Source organism: Harpia harpyja, chromosome 1 (assembly GCF_026419915.1).
Source record: "Harpia harpyja isolate bHarHar1 chromosome 1, bHarHar1 primary haplotype, whole genome shotgun sequence".
In the NCBI taxonomy this organism is placed as follows: Eukaryota; Metazoa; Chordata; class Aves; order Accipitriformes; family Accipitridae; genus Harpia; species Harpia harpyja.
The window spans coordinates 72,552,862-72,575,404 of record NC_068940.1 but is presented as its reverse complement, the minus strand read 5'-3'; the positions used below and the strand labels follow the sequence as shown (position 1 = coordinate 72,575,404).

The following is a 22,543-nucleotide window of genomic DNA, read 5'->3' as shown; positions in this document are numbered from 1 at the left end:
CGTTCTATCCCTGCTGTCTTTTGGGAGGAAAGAACTAAACAGCCACAGGAGGTTTGCCATTTCCTTGCAGACACAGCCTCAGAAGAGCAGGCTGTCAGTGCCACAGAGGTGCAGACAGCAATTTGCAGATCAGCCCCGTTACTGCAGGGTGAGTTACTGTTTATTCAGCTGCCTGCTCCACAGATCTCCTCCCTCTCAACCACTAGCAAAAAGCTGTTCAGGCACATGTCTGTGTTTGCTAAAACTCATACTCAGTTACAGGATAGTCGTACCAAAGTGATGAACTGCAGGTGTTGGGGAACAAGCCCACTCAGACCATACAGCAATATAGCCAGGGAAAAGAAAACCTTAGATAGGTGGATAACAAAGAGGTGACTGCTGCTTAGGAGACACTCTGGTATTGACAGAAAGGGAGCGCCATTTCAGTTATAGCAAGTAATGCAATATTGCTAAAAAAGACATTATTCTCAAAAGAGATTACTGGTTCTAAACTGTAGCAGAAGAGCTTCTTTGGTTGAACGTCAGCCAGTCAATGTGCAGACTGCTGAAGGCACAAACACAATCACTCTTCCATAAGACTGCATCAAAGAGGTCAGTTATGGTGTTAGACTGAGCATTTGTCAGGTCATTTGTGAAACTAACAGTCACAGACATTACCTAAAGAGAAGCACACTGCTGACTGGACCCATCCAGACCCCATACCCACCTACAACACGGTCCTTGGATTGGTTTGAATAATGCTTTTACCTCAGTTAAAAATATAAATAGTGGCCACAGGTGATGGCTCTTGGATAATTCCTATATACTCCTCAGGTAAGCACAGTCAGATTCATTAATGTAAAAGGGGAGAGGTTTTATTAGCTAAAGGATAAATGAAAAAGTGTTAAAGGGAAAAAAAAAAAATCTAGCTGAGTGCTCTTCTGTGCACTTGTATTCACCAGCACATATCAGACAAATACTGATATATGTCTCAAAAATTATGAGGATTCTAACTCAATATGCAGTTTTAAAAGTCATCATGAAAATATAATTTACTGCATTAAACCAATGAGACAATATTATAAAATTTAATATCATCATAGAGAAAACTGCTTGGGAGTAGATCAATAAATAACACCATTTTCCTCTTGACATTTTAGAACATAACTTAAACCCCACCACAAACTTCCATTATGCTCTTTACTTAATAAACACAAGTCAGACTAATTTAATCCCTGATGAAAGCTCATTATTTATAAATCATAACTATTACCTTTCTACCCAGAGTAGAATCACAGAAACCAGGGACAGAGTCCGCAGTAGTAGACACAGGGAAGAAAAGATTATTGACATCATGAGGAAACATGGAGATTTCATTCTGACGGTACATTCTGTGATGACGAAGTTTTGCTACCCATTCATCAAACAGCTCCTGAGATTTCACCTACACAAAATTTCAGGTTTTATAACAGTCACATTCAAAATCACTAACAAAGAAACAAAGATATTTTTTTGCTCATTAAACAGCTAGCCTGGCTGACCTTTATTAGCAAAATATCAGGAACGTTCTTCTAATGATGCTCCTACTAAAATGCATACTGTATGAGTTTAAGCATGACAGAAAAACAATCACAGGATAGTCAAAAAAAAGAGAAACTTCAATTGGTATAGTTATGACTTCCAATGCAGAACACAATACTTGGCAACTTCTAGATGGAAAAAAACCCCAATATAAATAAAAAACCCCATTTAATTTGTCATTTCTTAATTGCCATTTTTAAGGTTTCATCAAGGTTTAGTTAAACACAAATAGAAATTTGATTCTGGTGAGGTATTTCAAAACAATTTATTCCACAAGGATAGATAAACCTACACATTTGACTGTGGAAAATACTTCCTATAGATAAGACAAAGAGCAAGATACAATTACCGAAAATAAAAGCACTTGTGCAACAAGTGCATACCCTTTGCTGAAAAAAGTGCTGGGTGAAAAGAGTGCTGCTAAATATGAGGCATCTTTGAAGTTTCTATTCCAAACAGGGTTAGTGACTCTGGAACAGTACAATGAGGCCTCTCAAGTTATAAATGTAAACTAGTCTGCTGAGACTATAAAGTAAGTTATTAGTGTAACTAACAGACCTCCTACTATTAAAAAAAAAAAAGTCTCCACCATACAGAGCTAATGTTGTTGTTTTGGGAGTAAGGTTATAACAATCTTGAAGACCTACCTTCAGATGGTATATCTGCTCTTCTGTATCCAAATCTATACATTTTGTTGATTTCTTTACAGACATGACAGAAAGTCCAACATCAATACAGCCATGAAGCTTCCCTCTCTCTATCTGCAAAAAAGTAAAAAGAATACAGTCACTCCAGAATAAAGCAAAAGGATAGATATTACTTGCTGAAACCACCATTTTCCTCCCTTCATCCTACTGTTTAGAACTGCTGAAACTCTCTCCCCCATTGCCAACAATATGGAATTATTTTTATTTTGGAAGAAATAGTGTTGCCACCTTATAATGGCCTTAAAGGGTTTCAGATCACTTACATCAGCTTGGCATTTAGAATACTTCAAAATCCCTCTGTCCAAAAAGAAGTATCTCTGTAACCAGAAATGCGGAGAATTAAACACAAACAAACAAACCACCCCAAAACCCCCAAACAAAACCCCACCACAATCCCCCCCCCCCATTTGTTTGGAGAACACTTTCTCTGCTCTTAAGTAACGTTTTTGCCACAAAACCACACCAAGTCCCACTTGCATGGCATCAGGCTTTCAGATACACATTCATTTCCTACCTTGTGCCAGCCCTTCAAAGGCCATTTCCTCTTTTTCAGTAAGCAGCCCTCCTGTTTCTGTGGCTCCTGGGTACAATTCATTGCTCCCCGGAGTCCTTCTACAATTTCCCAGCTGTCCTGCTTAAACAGAAAATCCAAATGTACATCTTATTTCTTCCAAAGAACAGAATTGTTAAGAAAGATTCAAGAGGAAGACCACCATAAGTCAAAAAACCCCAAATGGTGTTGAAATCTAGGCTTAGATCTGTCTTTACACTTTGTTATGCATCTTCCAAGAGACAAGATTATTTCTGATTTTGATAGAAGCATACAAACTAAACAAAACACTTTTTATGACACCATCCTTCATTGAATATATGTGCTTACCAGAATTCTATGTGTATATTTTTCTGTACATACACACACAGTGCACAGCCACAGCCTAGTCACAGTTTAGAATAAACAAACCTTCTGCCATCACAGGCAGAAATAGCCTATGCTAAAAGGATATGTTTCGTAGGTTATGAAGCAGAAATAATAGACACTGAAAATTAAGACCTTTCTGTAAAAGTCTTTTGCCCATATTCAGTAACTCAAGGTTTTCTGTTTGGTGTGAATTGCAGCCTCCCTAAACTAAAAATAATAAAATAAAATAAAATAAAAACAAATGAAAAAGCCAGGGAAGTAACTCAAGTACTATGAGGAACATGACATAAAGGGAAAGTACAAGAAAAATAAAACCCACCCTTCATCAAATAATTAAAAGAGGATCTCTCTTTTTTGCCATCAGGAACTCTCAAATGAAAGACCCTGCAGCAACATAACAGAGAACAAATCTCATAGTATTTTTACAGTTCTTATTTATGGACGGCTGCTAATGAATGACAATATAACATGAGTTTCAAGATTTCCGATCAGATCTCATGAATTATTTATTGCCAGCTACCATAGGATTTAAAGATCTAGAATTATGAACAACTGACAGGAAATGGCATGTGCTAGTGCCATCCCCATGTATTTGAAAAAGACAAAGAATACTTTAACACATAGAATTTAATGACAAAAAAGGACTAGTATGAAACATTGGGGAAAACAGAACTATACCAGGTAGGTAAGTACTCGTGGTCCTCCCTGCAAGATACATAGGGAAGTATTCCCAAGAAGATCTCGACTGACTCAAAAAAAACTTTAAAAGAAAAAATGAAACAAAAATTAGCAAGAATGCTAGTTGTGCTCATTTATCCATTCCAGAATCCTTAAAATTCACCCCTAGAAACCTAGAAAAAAAATTACATCAGGTAATATGCTTATTACTTGAGTAACAAGGTAAATCATCTTCAAAAAGACATTCACTAAACAGCTTAAGGAATGTGATCTCTTATTCCATCACGTTACTGGTGGCACTCCACTATTTCATTGTTATTTTCATTGCACTGCACTTTATGGAACAAACTGGAAAGCTGCTCTGCTTGCCTGGATTGAGTTCACTCTGCCAGCACTCACCACACAACAGGCTGCAAGCAGTTGAAATGTGGGGCTGAGCAGCTCCCGTCATTCAACATCCTACAGACCACCCAATGATGTTCTACTACCTGAAGGTAAGTCAAAACTGCAGTTGTCCTAACTGAAATTGTTATCACAGCACACATTTTGAGCCCCTACAGGTTTGGGTCCTATCCTTGTCAGTTTTGTAACAAATAGCTTCTTTTACTCCCTCCAGTTTGAGAGATATTTTGACAGCTACTTAGATACCATTATTTCTAACCAAGGATCATGAAATCATATTTTTCCTATTGAAAACCAGAAGTTACACTCCATAATGCTTATTTTTTAGTTTTACTACTTTGGGACTCAAAATTCTCAATAATTGTGAACCCTTTCCTGCTTTGGGGTAAATGACTATGACATCAGATCAGTGAACAGAGAAGTTACTCATGGATATCATGAGTTAGTGGGCTGAAGGCCTCCTGGGGTGTTTCCAGCACATCAGCCTAACACCAGCCACAGCAGTGCACGCTCTGCTGCTAGACACCAACAGCACTGGTCTTTCACAGGGTTAAGCTGACAGAGAATGAAGCAGAGAGCCAGCCTGTGCCCATGCAAGGACAGTTAGCTAGAGCTTGCTAGCTGCAGTTTGACAGCTATTCAAGTACAAAGGCAGCTCTAAGCCTCCACAGTTAAGGACTTCCTGCCCCCATCACCCCTTTTTGTTTTTTGACAGAACATTCCAGTCTACAACCTTGAAAGCCAAAGAGAAATGATGTTCCACCACCTCTTTTGCCATAAATGTAAATATTAGGCCACTAAATGTTTTCTGTAGTGGTCTTGGATTCCTTTTTCCTGTAAAAGATTATTTATTAGCCCTTATATAATCACAAGGATTGGGACTGTTATGACAGAGAGCAGCCTCTTTAAATATCATCACATACAGTGTAATGCTACAATTTACATTAAGTAACAGCTGAACTTACTGCTGCTTAAACGTCCACCTGTGGATAAAATCTCATCTCCTCAGAACATATCATCTACTAAATGAGCCAATCTTGACATTAGCCGATTTCAAACTGGGTACTTGGATAAAAGTAAACATTTTAAAGAGTGAGAAACCTGATGGAACTAGTGAAAGATAATTCTAATTAAGAACTAACAGGAGCATCTGCAGGATTAAGAAAAATGTTGTGTTTATATCTTTGTTTCTTTCTTCTTGAAATTAGCCAAAGAGCTTAAAAGCTGTTTTGCCTGATTACCAAGCAAGCTATTTCCCTTGCCTTTGTTGAAATATATTAAACTGCAGTACCCAAACACATAACTTTTTCACTGAGAATTAATCTGATAGCAGTCAAGACTAGTGAACAGTAGATCCTTTTCAATATTCTAGTGTTATACCTAATGAAACAGTTTTCTTGAACTTTTGATCAAGTTCTCACAGTCTGGATAAGCTTAAACACAATATATGGTTGATAGAGTTGTCTGCTTGCAGGAGACAAGCAGAAATTTGAGCACAACCAAGAAAAACACAAGAATCCAGATTCATCTTTCTATAAGGATAAGCTTAGAAAGAAAAGGACTCCTGAAGTGAGACAGACCCACACTGCATTGGGCATATGAGGTGAAGAGAAAGGAAGTAGCTGAGAAATAGCTCAGCCAATTACACCCACTTGGAATATGCACAGCATCAATAGTTTTGGTTAAATTTTTTAAAAAAGAGCACATCCTGGCCTGCATTACAACTCCAATTTTGTCTGGGCCTCTCCTGCAGTCCAGACGCAAGGTGTCTCCCACGTTCCTGCAGGAGAGCCACATTTCTCACTGTTCTGCAGGTCAGTGAGGCGGCCAAGAATGTGCTTTCACAATTAAAAAGTGTGAAAATGGGAAGAAAAGCTGAAATGGGAGCACTTCTTCCCATCAAGCAGGCTTACTTGGCTTATATACCTGCTCTGTGGCTGAGAAAAGAACCCATACACTTTGGTCTTCAGAGATAAGTCTGTCATTAGATAACTGTAGTCATTTTCTTTATTTAATAAAATAAAAGCCTCCTCATTTCCTGCAATATTCTGTACCATACAGCCCCTCAAGGTAAATTATTTCAGCAGAAAGAATGAAGCAATGAGTTTGAACAGCTCTCAGACCAATGCTTGCACTTACAGCTCCCTGAACAAAACAGATGACAGTGCCAGACTTTCTTCCAGTGTAAAATGCAGTCAGTTGTACCGAATATTTCAAAGTGCCAAAAATAGAAACCTGCTTTGTGGAGGATAAGGGTTGGCATCAGCTGCAACTAAAGCATTTGTTACAGTTCATAAAATCAGCAGAAATGATTTAATTTTCTTTTTTAGAACAGGAGTTTTTTTAAGCAGCTCTTCTGACAAAGCTTTTCCCTACTGAATCTATTTTAAAAGTTAGTTAACTTATTAGACTTAAAAACAACTACCACAATATATCTTCTTTTGATTACAGGTCAATTTAAATTTAAAGAAGACCAGCACCGGTTTCCTTCCTTACAAAACACAGTTTGAGTTGTGGCCTTGTAGAAGAAATCCCTTCCCATGACTGAAGGAGAGGGGCAGAGAAAAGGCAGAGAAAAGGCAGAGAAAAGGCAGAGAAAAGGCAGAGAAAAGGCAGAGAAAAGGCAGAGAAAAGGCAGAGAAAAGGCAGAGAAAAGGCAGAGAAAAGGCAGAGAAAAGGCAGAGAAAAGGCAGAGAAAAGGCAGAGAAAAGGCAGAGAAAAGGCAGAGAAAAGGCAGAGAAAAGGCAGAGAAAAGGCAGAGAAAAGGCAGAGAAAAGGCAGAGAAAAGGCAGAGAAAAGGCAGAGAAAAGGCAGAGAAAAGGCAGAGAAAAGGCAGAGAAAAGGCAGAGAAAAGGCAGAGAAAAGGCAGAGAAAAGGCAGAGAAAAGGCAGAGAAAAGGCAGAGAAAAGGCAGAGAAAAGGCAGAGAAAAGGCAGAGAAAAGGCAGAGAAAAGGCAGAGAAAAGGCAGAGAAAAGGCAGAGAAAAGGCAGAGAAAAGGCAGAGAAAAGGCAGAGAAAAGGCAGAGAAAAGGCAGAGAAAAGGCAGAGAAAAGGCAGAGAAAAGGCAGAGAAAAGGCAGAGAAAAGGCAGAGAAAAGGCAGAGAAAAGGCAGAGAAAAGGCAGAGAAAAGGCAGAGAAAAGGCAGAGAAAAGGCAGAGAAAAGGCAGAGAAAAGGCAGAGAAAAGGCAGAGAAAAGGCAGAGAAAAGGCAGAGAAAAGGCAGAGAAAAGGCAGAGAAAAGGCAGAGAAAAGGCAGAGAAAAGGCAGAGAAAAGGCAGAGAAAAGGCAGAGAAAAGGCAGAGAAAAGGCAGAGAAAAGGCAGAGAAAAGGCAGAGAAAAGGCAGAGAAAAGGCAGAGAAAAGGCAGAGAAAAGGCAGAGAAAAGGCAGAGAAAAGGCAGAGAAAAGGCAGAGAAAAGGCAGAGAAAAGGCAGAGAAAAGGCAGAGAAAAGGCAGAGAAAAGGCAGAGAAAAGGCAGAGAAAAGGCAGAGAAAAGGCAGAGAAAAGGCAGAGAAAAGGCAGAGAAAAGGCAGAGAAAAGGCAGAGAAAAGGCAGAGAAAAGGCAGAGAAAAGGCAGAGAAAAGGCAGAGAAAAGGCAGAGAAAAGGCAGAGAAAAGGCAGAGAAAAGGCAGAGAAAAGGCAGAGAAAAGGCAGAGAAAAGGCAGAGAAAAGGCAGAGAAAAGGCAGAGAAAAGGCAGAGAAAAGGCAGAGAAAAGGCAGAGAAAAGGCAGAGAAAAGGCAGAGAAAAGGCAGAGAAAAGGCAGAGAAAAGGCAGAGAAAAGGCAGAGAAAAGGCAGAGAAAAGGCAGAGAAAAGGCAGAGAAAAGGCAGAGAAAAGGCAGAGAAAAGGCAGAGAAAAGGCAGAGAAAAGGCAGAGAAAAGGCAGAGAAAAGGCAGAGAAAAGGCAGAGAAAAGGCAGAGAAAAGGCAGAGAAAAGGCAGAGAAAAGGCAGAGAAAAGGCAGAGAAAAGGCAGAGAAAAGGCAGAGAAAAGGCAGAGAAAAGGCAGAGAAAAGGCAGAGAAAAGGCAGAGAAAAGGCAGAGAAAAGGCAGAGAGGTGGGATGTGGCAGTAGTCTCCAACCTGTTATAGGGCTTCAAGGTGAACTTAGTGAAACAGGATTAACTGTTAGCATCTTCAGGTCACACTGCATCTGGCAGAAAAAGGGCACCAAGTTTAGCAAAGGAAGGAGTAGGCCCCTCCAAGTCCTGCAGCCCTGCTTAAGTCAACTCTTTTTTGGCACAGTGGCCCATCTTCTGCACAGGACTCTACTTACGCTCTACACCACTGACACATGTTGCTCTGCAGGGAGCAATAACTAAATTTTAGCAGGCACAGCAGCCTTGTACTATGGGGGTTCCATATCCCAATCTCAGGTAGCTTCTTATTATTTGCTGCTAGAGTGTACGTGCAACAGAGTCTGTGCCTAGGAAATCAGAGACTCAAACTCAGATCCCACTGGTTTGGGGGGGAAAAATGAATGAACTGTCCGGGTCCCTTCCCCTGGGCATTTCAGAATTTCTTTCTACTTAATCAGATTAAAACAACTGCTGTGTCAGATCAGCAGCACAGAGAAAAGCACCTGTCAGGCAGATCTGCCCTTAACCTGCAAGCAATGAGCCTAGCTCTGAAGGTCCCTGAGAGACGCGCAAGTGTTTGAAGGGGGAATAAGCAGCCCTCCATGGAGCTGGAAGGTGAAGGAAAGAATATCAAAATCATAGCACTTCACTCCCCAATCTGCATATCATACAGCAAAATTATTTAAACTTTCATGATAGTATTAATAAAAAAGTATCAGTGACAGTATTACATTGTACTCTTCTACCAGGGCCTTGGGAGGGGGGTGGGGTGGGGTGGAATCTGTGGTACTTTTTAGCATAGGAGATTTTTAACAGACTTGTAGAACTTTAGGTTGTTGCTATTTTCTTAATAGAACACCTGAAGTGCTGTCATTTAAACTAACACGCAGATGAAAAGGGCAAATTAAGTAACTCTCAGACATTGGCATCACTCATCCCCAGTCTTGTCAGCTCTGAGCAGGTGGATATTAGTAAGGACAGACTGTGAAGCTCCAATTTACCAGTAAAAGAAGCTGAATGAGAAAAGAAGCAATTAATGATATAAACAAAACTACTTGATCAGGTGTGACATGAAATCCTCTGTGGGAAGGAGGGAGCAAAGGAACAGGACACAAGAAAGATCTCAACATCCTCACTGCCCAGACCAACAATTTAGATTTTATAATATATGCTATACTATACAGTTTACACCACTAAAGAGAGGGTCTATCTAGCAAGGTAAAGACCTCTATAATCTGCAAGACCAGAGCCTTTTGAGGAACAGGGAGAAGATAACTGTTCCTCATGCGAAGCACTGCTGTGTCCAGGCCAGTAAGTCTTGCAGAGCACTGCCTCTGTTAGACCTAAAGGTCCATCTTTCCCCATGCAGCACAGAAGAGTATATCTAACAAAACATTCACTGAAACATGCTACCATCACAAAATATAATTAACAAATAAATTAAAAAAACATAAGGGAAAATGACTCACAGAAGTTATTTTCAAGTAAATATCCAGAGTGCATACTGCACAGGATATTTAAATCTTTGTTTTTCCCAGCAAAACAGTTTGTTCTGTAAACTGCAAGACAACCTCAGTGGGAAAAAACAGTCGTGTGAAAAACACCAAAAACATCAGAAAATTAAGGAAGAAACAGCAATACACAGCCATGCACATAAACACTGACAATGCTGAAAGGAACTGTAATTTAGATTTCTTTTTTTTTTTTCTTTCCAGATTTCACTACTTTGAAGGAAGACCTCCAGATCACTTCAGCAGATGCAAACAAAGTTATAGGATAAGACAGAAAATTATTGCACTTGGTAAAGAAGGAAATAGAGAAAGTATTGGAAGTATTCCTTACAAATATTAGAAGTCCCTATTTAAAAATAAAAATATCAGTCAGACCAGTGGAACCTTAAAAGGCACATGTAATTTCTGAAAAACGTTTGTAAATTTTCAGACTATATAGAAAAAGTCAGCAAGCAGAGCTTTTAACCCTGCTTAGTGATCATTTCCAAGCATGTAACAAGTCACACAAACTCCCCAAATTCTGTGGGCTTGCCCCTATCATTACCACCTCCTGAAAACATGGACAATCAGTCAGCAGGTTCCCCAGATGTAAAAGTATACTGTCACTTACTTGGTAGTGCAATGACTGACCTTGAAAAGATTAATACTGAAACATTGATCAAAGTGGAGATACTTATCACAATGCCCCATATTATCACAGAGAAATATACACTGTATCACCCTTCAATATACACTGGGAAACAACCTACTTTATACCTCTTTTTAGCTTGACCTGATAGGTGTATGAGTCAATTTACCATCTGCCTGACTATAATGAATAAGCACGGATGTACCAGGAATACAAACAAAACACCAAGTTGCATTTCTCACCTTGGTCAGGTACACCTTGCATTTTTGTACAAGGATTAAACACTAAAAAATTGGGGATTGACAAGATGACATTAAAACTTACTGAATTATTCCTTTTCTCCAAAGAGAGGAGGTGAGAACAAAATGGGTAAGAAATGGGACCCACTAATAACAGTGTCAAAAGCCTGAGCTAGCCAACAGATTCGATCATGTTAAATGGCAGCAAGCAAGGTTCTTGAAGAAATTGCCTCTGCATAAGTATTGTTGCTTATACTGGCTGTGTAACACACCAATGGATTTAGTCATGCTCATGTAAATCTTATTTAAATACTACATGATAACACTTGATAGACATGAGCTGTTGAAACAGGCTATATCAAATGTTTTAAATTACACTTTTTAAAAGGTAATCTGATACCAAGGATATAAAAAAATAATGTTGCAGGAAAACAAAAAAGGCATCCTGAAAGCAAAGATTTCTTTGCTCGGTATATTAGAAATGCACAGCATTTCTTACAAGCACAGCACTTTAAAAGGCATAAATCGTTCAGAGATTTGTCTGCCTCGCCAATTTTATGTATGGGGCTAGAAGTCCCAGAAAAGCAGGTGCTAATTCAAAACACAGCTGAGGTCTCCAAAGCTTTTGGAGGATTGGGATACTCAATTCCAATTAAAATTTCAACCTGAGGCAGCTTTAGGAGCTCCACTAAGCCAGCATTTGTACAAATAAAAGTTTATGTTGAGCGTATTGCTCATGATTTTGCAAGCATGGATTGAGCGTGTTTAAACTTAATTCTCAGTGTGGCTGCAGGTCAATGTTTCTTGCCCACAAACAAAAGCTGTCTTCAGCAGTCTCACTTGTCAGGTGCAAACACTCGTAGACATGTCTTTTAAAACTGTAAGGTTTTAAGAACAGCATTATCTCTGCAGAAAACAAAGCACCCTTTGCATTAGGCACCAGGGTGGATCAAATTACACAAATAGTTATTTTCATAACTACAGTTCTACAGCAACAACCAACACAGGCATTCACAGGCACTTTTTCATTGTCAAAGAGGCCCTATGTCAAGTTTCAGAAAAATGCATTCTCTTTTACACATGCATGCACATCTTTCCCTGGAAACTTGAAATAAGCAGAGCAGTTAGACAATATTCTACCACAAAAGTAGTATCTTACAGGGAAGATTTGGGATTTCAGAATCAAACCACTGAGACCAAGCTGCTACAGCAGCAATATTTCACTATAAAGACACCATACATACAATGTCATAGAAATTCAAATTCACTGTTAGCATTCCAGTTTTACAAGTGCCTGCTATTCAGTAATGTGTGTTTACTGCATTTGACACAAAACAAGATGCAGCTACCAACAAAAAAACCAAAAGAGAGTAAGGAAAACAAAGAAGCAATAAAATAAAGCAAACAGCAACAGGAAAACAGAGTTTAAGAGATTCATGAGCAAAAGTAACAGCCAATCTTAGTAATGCTTACAGTTTGGTTAAAAAAGTTTGCATTACCTGTCGGCTTCCCTGCTTGGAGGAGCAGCTGCTAGTACTTCTTGAAGGTGACAACATTTTCTGGGACACACCAAAGCTTTTTTCTTCACTCATGATCCAATACCATTTGTTTCACATAAGCTTACTCAGAACACCATTAAAAGGTAATTTAGAAAATGTGTTGGAAGGCTCCTGAAAGAAATGCAGAACTCATCCTTTATCCAAATGCAGTCCAGTGGCATGATCTGCATCCCATGGAAATTCCTAAAAGGGAAAAGAAAAACAAAAAGCCAAGTTATCAGATGCTGTCTTTTAATGCCATCCTGTAGCATGAATCATAATAAAGCCTTTAGTAATACAAGCTGACTGCATTACTGTACATTATTAGAAATTAATTCAACATTCACTTTAAGATAAATTTTCAAGTCTCAAACAGGAACAACGTGAATTTTGGATCCTAAACGCATGCTTTAATTGTCATTATTTATTCAGAGGACGAAGTAGAGTATCAAGCATCTTTTTAAAGATTTAAATTAATTAAAAAATTTTTAGTAAAGACACACAAAGAGTATAAGTAGTATCTATATCAAATGGACCAAAACAACCTCAAAATGAGAAGAAAGCATCTAACTGTCTCACAAAAAGGATGGTGAGTAATCAAAAAAATACCTCTTTCTCAGTTCCTTGGTAATTTAAACAAGTAAGCATGGCTTCAGGTTGTAAGGAAAAAAAAACCCAACAAAAAAACTCTCTATATAAAAGAGCATTACATAAAAGCAGTGAGCATGCAAACTCAGCTGCATAGAGCTGTGCATGACTACTCTTACTGGCATCAGAAAGTTGTAACTATTGTCACATCAGTTGTCTCAGTCAGTGACTGGAAGAAGAATTAACAGCCTGTTTAATAACAGTGCTGTTTGCAGCACATGCAAATAAAAGCCATGCCAGAAACTCCCAATTACGGATTTCCAGTGTGGGCAGGAGTTGTCATGGTAACTGCATATATTTTTTAAAACCAGAGGACATAACAAAAGGGTGATGCTTTCCAAAACTCGGGGTGGTGGACGAGCTTCATGAATTGTGTATCACTTCAGATTTTATTGTCTTGGGTAAGGAATTTGCACATTAGGAGTAGTGCAAGAACCACCACTGAGTAAGGTCAGGAAGCTTTCACAAGGATAACAGAAATTCCATTGCTGAAACAGGGAGGCACTGCTTCACAATCCCCTTGCTTGTGCTGTCAGAACAGTCCTGAACTGGGATCACTGGCTATTGAAGTCTGCCATTCATTTTTTCTTGAAGAGGCTGAAAAACCTATTCGGAGAGAAGCAGCATTTTCAGATCCCTAGTAAAACACTCTGTGTATTTTAAGAATTCAATTCCCTTTAAAAAACCCAAACCAAAACCCACAAACAAAAAAACCCCACCCAAACAAAAAAAAACCCAAATAAAACCAGGTGCTATATTTAAGATGAAGACAACACTATGCTACATAAAACCTCTCTCCCTACTGCCATAGTCTGAAGCATCCAACTTCCAAACAGAGACCTTTTCCAATCTACAGTGCCCCTTTGGCAATATAATTTGCTGTAACATTTCAACCAACATACCCTTTTTTCACCTGAAACAAGGTGTTACTTCATGGCATTTACCTTACCTAGTTAGAAATACTCAATGATCCCCAGAGCAAATCTATGCTTAGCAACAGCAATGAAGCAGCCCGAGTCTCCAAAAGTCCAGTGAGAAAGCGAGTTCTGCTGGTGCTCTTTCACTGGTGAGTCAGATTGGCAATTATTTCCAGGAACCAGACAGGTAAAAAGCCAGCGAGAACAATGCAAAAGCCAAAGAAAACCAGAACAGCACAGCAATATGATAGCAAGGTCTGAATTAGGCCTACCACATGGGTTTTAGACTGAAATTACTACTGAGATAGGAATAGTGCGTTTTGGAAGAGGTATAGTCGCTTTCTATCTGGAAGACAAATTTGTGTCGCATTTCATTAAGGACTAGTGCTTTTAACAGGTTTAGATTTATCTCACTTCATGCAGTTTTTTAACTGTGGAGTAAGTATAAAGTATAACTTTCGTGCTTAGTTTCAAGCTGTACTAGTAAAAGAGTTTAATGATACCATCTCTATTAACAAGCAGAGGTCAAATATTCACAACAGGAATGGAAATACACTTCCTGCAAACTCATCATCCAGACACCCCCTTGAAAATACCATGCAGCAAATGCTTTACTTTCTTGGCACACTGTTTGCTCAGAAAACCGCTTATCCTCTTCACTGCTCCGTGTTCATAATAGAGCAGCAAAAAAAGAGATTTTTAAGTCTCTGAAAATTAACTGTAGTGTTTTTTAAACAAAAGTTTCTTGGCATCTCAGCTATTAAAAAAAGATATATCAAGTAACTTTTTTCTTTAACCCACTGCTTTCATAAAGAAAGAAATTTATTTGATTGCTACCCATTTTCATTTATCATTTGGCTTTCATTGGTGACTATCTGGCATTTTGGCAAAGACTGGCAGAGTTCATGGCAAGAAACAGGCTCTAATTTGCAGCAAATGCACTGAAAGTTGCTGTCATCAGTACCTTACAAGTAGATTTCCAGGACACGCTAGATTTAAGTTATACAATGCCCTTTGCCTGTTTGAACACACAGCACAATGTTTGTGATGACCTGGAAGTGTCAGGTAACTGGAAAAAATTGAGGTTTCATGGACTTTAACACAAAAAGAAGCCATATAATCAGAAGAGTATTTCTATCACCATGTTTTTGGTGTGGAGTCTAAATGAAGTTAAGGTGTGACTTTATTAGCATTTTAGGACAGAGCATAAGGGCACTTCCACTGCAAATCTCCTGGTCCCCCCTCTTGCCACATTTATGTTTGTATTGCAGGGCAGTCTTGGATCATGGAAACCAAATCCCTTTTGGAAGAAATGTGCTCCAGGAGTGCATCCAGTGCTCAAAGCATTAGTCTAGTGCTGTGGACTCAGAGCTAGTCCTGACTAGTCCCATCCTGGTGTAGATGTTGGGTCCTCACCTTTAACTGATTGACTACAAAGGTCCGCTTTTACTGCATTGATCTACTTGCTAACATTCATGTCATCTAGACACAGACTTACGTCACCGAACTAAGTACCTAAGATCTCCTAAGGCAATGCTATTTGTCCTTTTGGAATCAAAAAGAGAGAGACAAGGACACTTTTCCAGTTTTCAAATGAGCTGAAGGGGACTCAGCCACCTAACCAGAGGTGCTTGAATGAGGGGCAGGAGACAGATGGGGTAAATCTGACAGAGAGCATCTAAAGTATTTCGTCAGTCTGCTTCTAAAATTGGGGTTTTGAATTTTCCTTTATTCCTTCAAATTAATTTGCTACATGGGCTGAAGAAAAGGCTTTTGTTACCAGCCCTGAAGAAGGCAGGAGTAAAATGTGCCCTGTCTCCACAATGTATTATTATTATTATTATTTCATTGGTGTTTCCCAGTAATTTAACTTATTACCTTGAGACTTCCAGATTTGAACATAAAAGTGTATGTGAATAATGAATATGGCCCCAACTCATCTGTGAAAACTGCTGCATGTTCCAGCAACTACTTTGTGCTCCTTTCTAAAAATTCTCTTCAAGTTCAGGAAGAAAAAAGACGACTGTGGTTGCCCTTCAACAATAACCCACTTATTCTTCCAGGAATGTGTGAAAACACTGATCCTGCATCCTGAATTGACTCTCATTCTGGCTGCCAGCAGTAGTGATTGGGCCTCTCTAGGGCAACTGATATTTTACATTACCTGTGGAACTTAAGGCTACCAGGTACAAGAGCAATTACAACTTTAAAGCAGGCATAAAAATCAGCATTATGCTAACTAAGCTAAGATTGCAGCTAAAATTGATGTTTTGAAGTCATCATGATCCAATTCACGTTCAATACATTTTGCTCTTCCCTATGCCACGGGATGGCCTCAGAACTGTGTTTGTTCCCACCTTTCCTCTGGAGCACACAATGCCACTTACTTTGGTCTACTCCAAAAAGACAAATCAAAGGTGTAAGGCCGAGGCAAATCCAAATAAATTTAGGACAAAAATTTTCACAAGTGTAAAGTATTGGTCTAATTCTTCGCTATCAAGTCAACAGAAGCAAAAGCAGGCCAGGAGTACTTTTGCAAATGACCTCACCAGGTGCATTTTAAAGAATTAAGAATACATGAGTATCAAATATTATTTATAGATACTACATTCTAAACCCATAAACAGCACTTATCTTTACTTATCATCTGTTACTAAGAGTCTTACCATTCTACATCAATTAAAGCTAATGTAAACTTACAATAACACATACAACAGGAAGACCCATTTTTTAAAATAAGTACTGTCCTGAGTTGTCCTCAAACCTTTAAAATTGCACAGGTTCAAAGCAGCCTCTCAGTATCACAATTCATTTCTCACAACTCTCAAAGCAATAAGCTTACAGCAAAACCCAAGTTTTTGCACATCTCACAAAAGAAGAAAGGCAAAAATTCAGAAAAAAATGGAAAACTAAAAAATCAACATTATGCAATATTTTTGTCATGGCTCCAGAAGAAAAATAAAGCCTTAACAGCTGCTTCAGAGCTGATTCAGCAGTGAAAGAACACTGTAAAGAGATTTTGAGCAGCGAAACTGGAAGCATAGATCTCATTCTATAACGGTAGTCAATCAAGGTTTTGTGGATAGAAGAACAGGAACAACAGAAAGCCTGATGAGAGTCATGTGGACACAGCAAGCACAGGACTGAGCGATCTAAATCAGAGTTGCAAGCAACACTGAGTGACTTTCACAGAATTAAAAAAGAATCCGTGCTGAAACCTTTGCTCTGTAGCTATTATTAAATTACATTCAGTCATGTCCACTTGGATAAACAAAGCAATAGTCTTTTCCAAGTACTGCTTTCATGGCTTTCTCTGTCATACTTCAAATTGTCAGCTTTAATCTATCCCAGTGTCTCACCTGGCTCAGAAAAGGAAAGAATTATTTATAGACTACAGATATGCCATGTACAACTATTGGAGATATTTTTTCAAGGCAGGTATTTGCTGTTCCTGAATTACAAGATTCATACTATTGAAGGACAAAGCACACAAATACTGTCCTGTTGCTAGCTATTCTCTTTACAGAAGAGAACTTGCAGAAACAAACATAAAATAGTTTAAAACAAAACAAGCTCTTAAAACTATCTTTGAAACCTAAAGTTCAAACAAATTAACAATAACAGGAAGTATTTCAGAACTGCCTTCCATCAGATAGGTTCTGTCTCTAGACATCATCCAAATCACAGCCTCTGTTGAGCAGATGCTTTCATTAGCCATGGGCACATACTACTCGCTGAAGTAGTCCATGATGCAAAGAAACAGTTCCATCTAGCCTACCTCCTTAAGGAGGCTATTGTAGTAGTTAAATCATGCTATTTCAGTAACCCCAAAGAGGAAAATTTAGTTCAAACAAAACTCTCCTAACTGTCTAATCAAGAGAGACACATACAGAGTGGGAAAGGGAAAAAGCTAGACAAATGACAAACATACCACATTTAACACCGGGTTACTTTTCATGTATAATGTTCATCACCTGATGAAAGAAAATCCTGTATGATCCAGCACAGAGAAAGCAAAGAACCAAAACAAAAAACCAGAAACAATCCAGTAGAATACATCCCGAGAAAGACGTTGAAGAAGAACATGCTTCAATGCGAAGTCTAGTCAGACTCCCCTGAAGCAAAGCAAGTATCTGCTGTTTCACTAAACCTTGGGGCGAATAATTCAATCCTTATATTAGAAAAATCTTATATAACTTTAGAAACAGGTCAATCAGCATCCTGAAATACAAGTATATATAAAATTACCACCTTTCCCTCACATTCAGCATAGAAACTGACTATAATACTGTATGCGACATGATTAATTTTAAATGCTTAATCTTGACACTGTTTCCACCCCACCAGGAGATCTGCGACCAATTACGTTTGTATATAAAAAACTTGCTGAGTACATATTCTAGATAGATATGTTAAAAGTCTTGGTGACTAGCAATACAGAAAATACATGCAGTAATGGCTGTATTATTACAGTAATTAGTCAGCTGTCATACCATGTTTTCCACCCAACTTTTAATCGCAGATGAGAATCTTAACTAATAGGACTGACCTAACTCACAGTCAGGTCCTAAATAACTAATAATTCTCCTTCTCCCCCTGCCCCTTTCGGAGAGAGCCTTGCCAAGGGACAGCCTGGCAGCTCAGGGCTCTCTAGCATAAGCTGCCAGACTGAGTGGGGTCCTACATGCTCCCTTCCAGCTCTTAGCGTGACTTACACACTTGACTGAGAAGCCAGAAGCTGGGGGACCACAGGAACCAGTTTGTGACCTAGTAACAGAGGGGTCCACAGTCTCCCTGTCAAGAGGGTGGAGCAGAAAAATAACAGCTACTGAGCTGTGATCAAATCCTATGCTGGGAGCACACACACTGACTGCATGCACCAGTGCTAACAAGGTTGACAGCCCTCCCTGTGCTCAAATAATAAAGCAGCAGTGGGTCTGTTTGTACTGGAAGTGCTATTCATCTAGAGAAGACCTTACAAGTGAAAAGGCAAAGGATGATCAGGCAATAGAAAAGAGAAAAAGGCTTATTATCACAGTAACGAAAGTAACAGGCACATGGTATCATCTTACAGGCTGTACTAAAACCTTGGAAAGGCCCATCTGTTAGTGATAACGTGGAAACCTTACCATTAGAGCCTTGGCACAAGCTTGGTTGCCTTTCTTTTTTCTGCTGTTACTATTTAAAGCTTTGCTTTCTTCACTAAAACAAAGATACTCCACTATGCTCAAAGGCTTATTCCTTTTTAAAACTGCACTTGTTATTGCTAAAATGTTACTGAAATACACACTGTTTGTTTTCCTAGATTCAGTTTTGATAGGCCCAATGTTAGTTCTGGAAATATCTGTCAGTCTGCCAGCATGTAGTAATTCAAGATCTTAAGACAGCACTGCCTGCACATCAAGAAAAAGACATCACTTTCCTGTCAAATCATTGAAGGCATCCATGTAACTACAAATCAGACTGTCTCTTTGTGACCTGATAAGCTGCATAATGCTGTGAGATGCACAAATCTATCAAGGCTGACATCAAGCAACATATTTTATTAAACCAGCTGACATAGTTGGTTTAACTATGGAGAAAGAAATCCAAACCCAGTCACCTGTGGTTTCAGGTAGAACAGCAAATAGGACTACTTGAAGAGTTCAGGTGGCCCAGGAACGATCCTCACCAAACTCTGAAGAAAAACATAATGGGGTATGTATGAACAGCAAACACCACAGAGATCCTTTATCTCATGCAGGAACGGTAGATGTGTTCATTAAAGAGTAGCAGGATCTAACAAACCTGCTTTGTCCCCTTTGATGTGGTGTTTTACTTTTCACACTTTGGCATCATCTACTTTCAAAAAAAAAAAAAAGGGGGGCGAAAAAAAACCCCACCCCAAAAAACCTAGGGTCCCCCTCCCAGATATCTGTTTTTCCATGATACACTGGAATTGTCATGTATGCCTTATGTATGTCACTTAATTTCTAAAAGAAAAAAGTTACAAAGGAAACAACACTTCCCTTTGAGAATGGTTAGTGCTTCTCCTTTATAAGCAGGCCTATTAGCTCAAAATTTAAATCTCATTAACTTTAATGACCGTGGTAACAAGATTCAGTTCTTCTTAAGGTACACAGAAATTCATTTATGCACTGTATAAAGTGTAATGACCATCAGTTATGAAAACGTCACATTTCTTGTTGATTGACTTACCGTATCTTTAGAGGCTTCTGTCTCTAAGTCCATTCCAGTACACCTTTTTCAGTGTACTTTACAACATTAGTATTTATAAATGCAGAGCTAGAGCTTTCTTTTAAATATTATGCAGATTATTTCTTCACAGAAAGTCTTTCATATTAAGATAGCCCGAGACATCAAAAGACATGTATAGTATTCTGAACAAGGGCAGGTAGTTGTTAGCACATCAGTGTTAACCCTTTCTAACACCATCCTAAGTGAGGGGCCACTAACTTCCCAACACTGTTTCTGAACACGCAATGTGTGAATAAACCTTGACACTTTAGAGATGTGTTGTAGGAAACACTTAACACCTATAAAGTATACTGAGGACAATTAGTACTACAAGTGCTAAGCATTTTTGGTTTTAATGCCAAAAGGTAAGAGTTTGTTAACCCCAAGCTTTTGATAAAAAAACAAAACAAAACAACAACAACAACAACAAAAACCAAACCCCACAACAAATATAAAGAAAAAATTGTACATAGAAATATGTTTTTCTAAAAATTAAAAATATTAAGGCTTGAGCTGGAGCTTTTCAAGGTCTGACAGGATGACACCTGCAAGTGTCCTTGTGCTTGGAAACAAGTATCACATACTTGTATGCAGGTGATGAGAACTGTGAGGAGCAGATGCAGATGGAGTGAACCATGCTCTTGAAAGATTCTACATCACAGTTGGTCTTAAATCCATTCATATTTATGATTGTAACAAACACCTTGACAACGGGAACCAGGAAAGAGATTCCACGGATCAGGTTTTCTGCAACATTATCCTCATGGCATAGGATAAAGATGAACTGAAAGAGACCTAGAAGCAGAGGGATGCAAGATGTGGGAAACCAGATTATAAATCTGAATGATTATATGCAATGTTTTGCCTAAATAATAAGAAACGGGAAAGTATCAATCACAACAGCTGGGTCAGCCAAAGAAGATGCAGGCTAGAGTAGAGGGCCTCCGATTAGGTTAACAGGGTAGCTCTTGAGCAGGAAAGAGAGCATAAAAGGGACCTCTCCCCACCTCAAGTGATAGAACCCCACCAACATCTCAAGTTCTAAAATTCCGGAGGAGAACCCAAATCCAGCTGGGGTTACCTTAGAGGCTCTACTTGGACAGAGCTGATAAGAGAACTGTTGACCTTGAAAAAGGAAGAAAGTAAACACAAAGCTGCAGAAGCAGCAACTGTGCTCGGGAAGCACAGAAGGTCCATTTCAGAGTGAGTGCTTTCATGTCAGATCTTGTCCTGCTGCTACCTAGCTACAACAGAACAAAAATCTAAAAGCAAGTTAGGAAATTGGCCAGAAAGGAAAGCTTCGATTAAGACTGTGTGAATAATTTAACACTATTACAGACAGGCCAGAACAAGAGATGTAGAGTTTTAATGCACTAAGTTTGTTTATACACGTCTACTACAGAATGACATCCCAATGTAAAAATATGGCCTGCCTTCAGCAATAGAGCTCAGAGTTAATACAAAGCTGCTGAGAACTTTTATGGGTCTCAGTAGCAGCTCAGTGCCTCCACTGACAGGTTAGAGCTCAAATTCATATTCACTTTTAAAACTGCCAAAGCAGTTAAAGAAATTCTTGCTCCCAAGCAATTTGTTACTGTCTCTTTTCTGGAGATCAGTAGTTCCCCTGCCAATAAATAAATAAATTTAAATAAAAATCACAGGAGCCCTCCCTAATCCACTTCAGTGGAGAGCTGTTTGTCACAGGAGGTAGGTAGTTCACATACTTTGCTTTGGCCAAAATGCAGGGATGGTCATCACCAACTTGTGGGTAAGAAAGTGGAAGCAGTATTGTTTTCAACCGATCCAGACAGATCTGAAAAAGATACTCTGTCCCTAATCTTATATTCAGATTCCGGTTAGTACAAGCTACCGGCTATCTATTTGAATTTAATTAAAAACAAAAGAAATTCTGCATGATTAAAAAAAAAGCTTCAGCTACACTCCCATTCTCAAGCATTTTTAGAGGTTTAAAAGATGGAAGGTTTTAATTAGGGTGCCTCAGCAATATGAAAGAATGAATAATTTACAAAGAACTTGATTTGAGCTCAGCTAAAAGGTGCTACAACTTAACAATCCATACTTGTTGTTTCTAATGAGTACACTCATTTTTTACTTCAGTTCCAGTCCCTGTAAACAGGCTATAGAGACAGCAGACAACAACATGAAGAGTTTTATAATGTGTGCAGTCTAGCAACTTGGTTGCTTCATAGCATTTTTGAGGTTGGTTACACTTGAACTGCAGCTAACAACCTGGATTTTAATTATAGGCTATAAAAGCAGCAACAAAGAGAAGTGTTTACAAGTGATGTAGATTCCCCTTAAACTGCTTAATATTAGAACCATTCTTGGTCTTTGCCTTCAATCTCTCTACTCTCTTCCCAACCTCTCATCATTTTTGTGTTTGTTTCTGAAATGCTGGCACATGGGGACTGGCTTTTCTAGACCATCAGAACTTACAACACGAAAATAAATTAAACCTGTGGTTAAT

General features: G+C 38.9%; 1 protein-coding gene across 10 annotated transcripts in view; it reads right to left on the bottom strand.

The window, feature by feature from the left end:
• The window catches only part of OSBPL3 (oxysterol binding protein like 3), a 97,276-nt gene that overhangs the window by 37,929 nt on the left and 36,804 nt on the right, over positions 1–22,543 (bottom strand). For 8 of the 10 annotated variants that reach the window (XM_052799791.1, XM_052799851.1, XM_052799804.1 and 5 more), the window contains 5 exons: positions 12,215–12,457; positions 2,782–2,901; positions 2,531–2,584; positions 2,208–2,321; positions 1,253–1,423 (listed from right to left, as the gene is read on the bottom strand). In XM_052799791.1, the coding sequence (XP_052655751.1) occupies positions 1,253–1,423; positions 2,208–2,321; positions 2,531–2,584; positions 2,782–2,901; positions 12,215–12,307 (552 nt within the window). In that variant the 5' untranslated portion in view covers positions 12,308–12,457. The remainder of the gene's footprint in view (positions 1–1,252; positions 1,424–2,207; positions 2,322–2,530; positions 2,585–2,781; positions 2,902–12,214; positions 12,458–22,543) is intronic. The other 2 variants (XM_052799841.1, XM_052799860.1) reach the window with 1 other exon arrangement.